The sequence below is a fragment of the Gastrolobium bilobum genome, unplaced genomic scaffold (genome assembly GCF_033153095.1).
Source record: "Gastrolobium bilobum isolate Gb01-03AN ecotype WA unplaced genomic scaffold, APGP_CSIRO_Gbil_v1 utg941, whole genome shotgun sequence".
Lineage (NCBI taxonomy): Eukaryota > Viridiplantae > Streptophyta > Magnoliopsida > Fabales > Fabaceae > Gastrolobium > Gastrolobium bilobum.
In genome coordinates this window covers 1-5082 of record NW_026899877.1, presented here as the reverse complement: position 1 = coordinate 5082, position 5082 = coordinate 1, and the positions used below count along the sequence as shown (strand labels likewise).

The 5082-nt window shown below is 39.4% G+C and overlaps 1 protein-coding gene across 1 annotated transcript; it reads left to right on the top strand.

Moving 5' to 3' along the window:
• Window positions 1–3633: 3633 nt before the first annotated feature.
• Window positions 3634–4987, top strand: LOC133294068 (uncharacterized; the record flags this gene model as incomplete). Its single annotated transcript, XM_061492722.1, has 5 exons — window positions 3634–3660; window positions 3754–3850; window positions 3954–4040; window positions 4142–4233; window positions 4949–4987. Coding segments are annotated over exons 1-5 (342 nt in total), but the record flags the coding sequence as incomplete, so codon positions are not given.
• Between the last annotated feature and the right edge of the window lie 95 nt (window positions 4988–5082).

Below are 5082 nucleotides of genomic sequence, written 5' to 3'. Positions count from 1 at the left end.
CCTAGGTATACTCCACCATTGGAGCATTCCAAAGCTCCATGAACACCAAACTCCACAAGTGAGCCGCGGCCTTTGAGGGGGAGGATCTCAAAATCCAGCCACTTTCACGACTCAAGGATAGCACCAATGGCTTTAGAAGGCAATTTCCAACAAATTTCAAGTTAAACTTTGTTGAATTTGGTTAGGATTTGAGTGATTTAGGTGGGAAGAAAATTTGAAAGAAAACTTGGAGAAAGAAGGAGGGGGGCTCGGTTTTTGGCTGAAGGAGGGGTGAAGGAGGTGATGAATAGTACTTTGATGAGGTGTTTTAAGTGAATTTTAAGTGGGGTGGGTCCCACGCCACCTCACGCGATTTAAAACGCGTCCAAACTCTCACTAAACGTCCGTAAATTCAAAACTTATTTAGAAACTCTAATTTTTAACATTAACTATTCTCCTTTAATTATGCTTGATCAGATGAATTAAGAGTTCTCCACTCGTTCGGAGAAAACACTGTTTTAAGCTATTACGCGCGCCATTGGCACGCTTCCCCAAACTGTCTTAATTTCATCGAATATCATAAGAAATCATATTTCCTAACTCATTAGACCATTTTTAACTCATATTTGAAACCTAGAGCTCAAAATTCCACTGGCACATTTTACGGTGCAATCGTAACGCGGTATTTTTACCCGCGAAAAACACTATTCACTGATTTTTCTGAAACTTGCCTATCCACTCAATTTTTCGTTCTGAACCCATTTTCGGGGTTATTTTTACCATATGAGACCTTCTACTCAATTTTTATCTTCCTAGGGTTGCGTGTTGGCTAATTACCGTTTTGCCCTTTCTTTGTATTTTGGCCTAATCTTTAGGATTTTCACTAATTCATCGCTTGATTGCTCACTTAATATTTTAATTACTTGATTTAAAATTGGGAGGTGTTATATCCACCATCCCCGCCATTACCACCACCATCCCCACCACTACCGTCACAATCGTCACCACTATCATCACCACGTCACTGCCACCACCACTAATATATATATGATAAATATATTTAATAGGAATTATTTTTTATTATATTATTTGTTGTGTTATTAAATTTAAGTGGATTTATATAATAAATATATTATATTATTAAAAAAATTCAAAAAGACATATTTTTTAAGGGGAAATATTTTTCTCATGTTGCATGAGACAAATTGTCTCATCCAACACACAAAAAAGTGAGTGAGACCTACTGAGAAAAAGAAAGAGAAAGAAAAAAATGAATCCTACCCACTTTTTTATGTGTTGCATGAGATAATTTGTCTCATACAACACGAGAAAAATATTTCTCATTTTTTAAATAAATTTTCTGAAAGTAAAAGGCAAATAGAGCCGACCAGCTCAGATTTAAGGTAGGCCCGCCAATCTATTTACGCAGCTGGCCAGGTGTGGACTAAAACGGCTGCGTGAGAACATTCTTAAGCCCCAACCTAAACCCCAATGTGTTAAAACCCTTAGATCCACCGGAACCTCAAAGCTTTCATCCCTATCAATTTTGCAGCTATCACGAACATTTAACTCAAATGAGAAGGTTCACGTGGTTAACGCCAGTGAGTGAATCAACAAGAATTCCAAAATCATTCAAAATTATTGTTCCATTTTCTCAATTATCCTTGTTCTCATGACCAATTCTTCCAAAGCAGTATCGGCGCCATTCTTCCAATGTAGCGTAATGTTTTAACTTTTTCAGGCTATTCTAGGTGGCAAAGTTGAGGTGCCTACTTTATCGGGGAAGATGCAAGTAAAAGTAAGCAGTAAGCTAAGATTTACTTTGTTAGTATAATTGTTTTTTAAGTAAAGAAAAGTTTAGAGGGGCCAAGGTTGGTCCATTTCAAGATGAGGGCATGCTACAAGCTTTAGTAAGGGATCACAATGATACTTATAGATGACTTACCAAAGAAAGTTCACTAATAGGACTTGAACCTGAGACCTTGTTATCGACTCTGTTTGATATTGTCAGTTGAGTCAACCTCATCAGTATAGTCTTTTTGTTCCACTATGAAATTGAATTTCGAATGACACAGAAGTTTGGCATCCCACCCCCCCACCAATCCCTCCTCTCTTTTTTAAGACCTGAATAAGTGATCTTCTCATATGAATGACTTGAGAGGAATCCTCTCTAAACCTCATGAATTTATAATTACAGTATACACAATTAAATTCCGTAGTTTCAGGGATTGACTAAACCAAATACAGCAAGCACATAATCTGTTTCCTATTCTATTTACAAGGAATATCAACAGTTTCAATCATTATAGAATAAATTTATTGGGTATGCATGATAACCTGTTCGGAATCATTTTTTTTTTAATTTATGTTCCCGGGAAAAATGGATAGAAAACTCGTTTAGTAAAACCAGTTTATTTTTTTGTTCCCGGGATAAACTGGTTTAATTTTTGTGCAAGGGAACAGAAAAAAGAATCAGAAAGTTTCTATTTATTTGTTCCCAGGCACAAAACGAGAAACACTTATCTCTCTCAATCACTCTCCACCTCTACCATCACCACCACCACCACCATCATCCCGACATGACCACCGCCACGATCGTCGCCGCCGCAGTCGTACCACTAGTGCCGTCGTCACCTCCCCCCACTACCACGATGCCACCGCCACCATTACCACCACATCCACCCATCACTATTACCATGCCACTGTCACCACCACCACAATTACCACGCCGCCATCACCATCACCATCACCACTATCACTGTCACCGTCACCACCACCATCATCGTCGTCACCGCGTCCGCCACCATCGCCATCACCACGCCACTGCCACTGCCACTACTACCATCACCACGACGCAACCGCTACCATCACCACCACTATCACCAACCACCACTACCATTGCCGCAGCCACTACCGCCGCCGCCGCCACCGCCACCAACCACCACCACCATCGTCTCAGCCATGCCTTCACCTACCACCACTGTCACCGTCGCAGCCACCGCCATCACAACCACCATCACTATGCCACCGCTACCATTGTGGCCGCTGCCACCAACCACCATCCCCACCACCATTGGTGCAGCCACTGCCGTCACCTCCACCTCCACCATCCCCGCCATTACCACCACCATCCCCACCACTACCGTCACAATCGTCACCACTATCATCACCACGTCACTGCCACTACCGTACCGCTGTCGCCACCACCACCACAACCACACAACATGGAAATGAAAGTGATGATCTGAACCATCACCATGCCACCGCTACCAAGACAAATTGTCTCTTCCAACACACAAAAAAGTGAGTGAGACCTACTGAGAAAAAGAAAGAGAAAGAAAAAAAATGAATCCTACCCACTTTTTTATGTGTTGCATGAGATAATTTGTCTCATACAATACAACATGAGAAAAATATTTCTCATTCTTTAAATAAATTTTCTGAAAGTAAAAGGCAAATAGAGCCGACTAGCTCAGATTTAAGGTAGGCCCGCCAATCTATTTACGCAGCTGGCCAGGTGTGGACTAAAACTGCTGCGTGAGAACATTCTTAAGCCCCAACCTAAACCCCAATGTGTTAAAACCCTTAGATCCACCGGAACCTCAAAGCTTTCATCCCTATCAATTTTGCAGCTATCACGAACATTTAACTCAAATGAGAAGGTTCACGTGGTTAACGCCAGTGAGTGAATCAACAAGAATTCCAAAATCATTCAAAATTATTGTTCCATTTTCTCAATTATCCTTGTTCTCATCACCAATTCTTCCAATGCAGTATCGGCGCCATTTGCTTTCGTCTGTGGCCTCAATCGATAAAGGAGATTCGTTCACCAAATTCTTGTCGTCTTCCCAATCCTTGTTACTCGCACGAGGCACGTTGCCAATTTCTCATTCTTTTTTGCATCTTAATTATTATTTCCATTTTTCTGATTTTTTGTTGTTGCTTGTTTTGGGTTAAATTAAATGTTCTTCCAGCTTTGGTGAATTGCAGTTTTTTTACAAAAACGGAGGAGTCTCCAATTCCTAGAACACCATTGAGATATCGTTATATTCATGCCACAGGTTTTGAGTCAAACATGAACCACCTTGTTTCAAGTTATCATTGATATCCAGCTATGATAAGATTTTCATTTGGTTTCCTTTTTATGCTTTTGTTGTTCCAGCATTTTCTTCTGCTGCTGAACGAGACTATTATCGAGTTCTTGGTGTTCCTGAAACTGCCAGTCAGGATGAGATAAAGAAGGCATTTCACTTGGTGCGTGACTATTGATCAAAGCTGTTCTTGTTAGAGTAGAGTAATGATGGAGTTAATTGAAAAATTGCAACATTTGGGGAATGGGGATAATTCAATTACCATTCTCGTTTTTGTTTCTTCATCTTTACTCTCGTACTAAGCAAGCATATATTTTTCTTCTTCTGTTTGTGCCTTAACCAAGCTGACCCTTGTTCTTGTTGATTTACATTTTTGTGCATAATCAGCATTAATCTCGCTGCTGATTAATCGATTCATTATCACTTTGAATTTTGGAGTTGAAATCTCGTGCATGCAGAGAGATACAACAACTGGGAATAATTTTTGAATGATGTGAAGTGTAAAGACAATGATAGGAGAGGTAGTTTCATCTTTAGATGATAGGATGAGATGTTGTCACATAACTTCTAGTTGTGAAATAGTAAAAGTCACAACAGCTAATTTGGGATACGATTAGCGACTGACTTCTAAGTTACTCAAAGTCACAAAACGTAATATGTGAATGCTTAACAATTTCCCACAATATTGTCAAACAACAATATTTGTGGTATTCTTGATATAATACTGCAAGTTTTGTTTGTGCAGCTTTAATCTAATATAACTACTTTCTTGAGGAAGAATATGAGGTCTTTATTAATCCATCCTAGGCTGGTTAGTGTCTAAACTAATTAATTAACTGAATGATATTTTAACTGGCCTTTTTGCTATGTAATTTCAGACATTGAGAGACTCTAAAAAAAAGGCAGAGTATGACAAGGTATTTTGGTCTTCCTATATGCTATTAAAATTTCAAATTTGGTATAATTGTTACTCTAAGTTGGGTTGGTGAGGAGCTTCAAGTTGAGTAAAGAT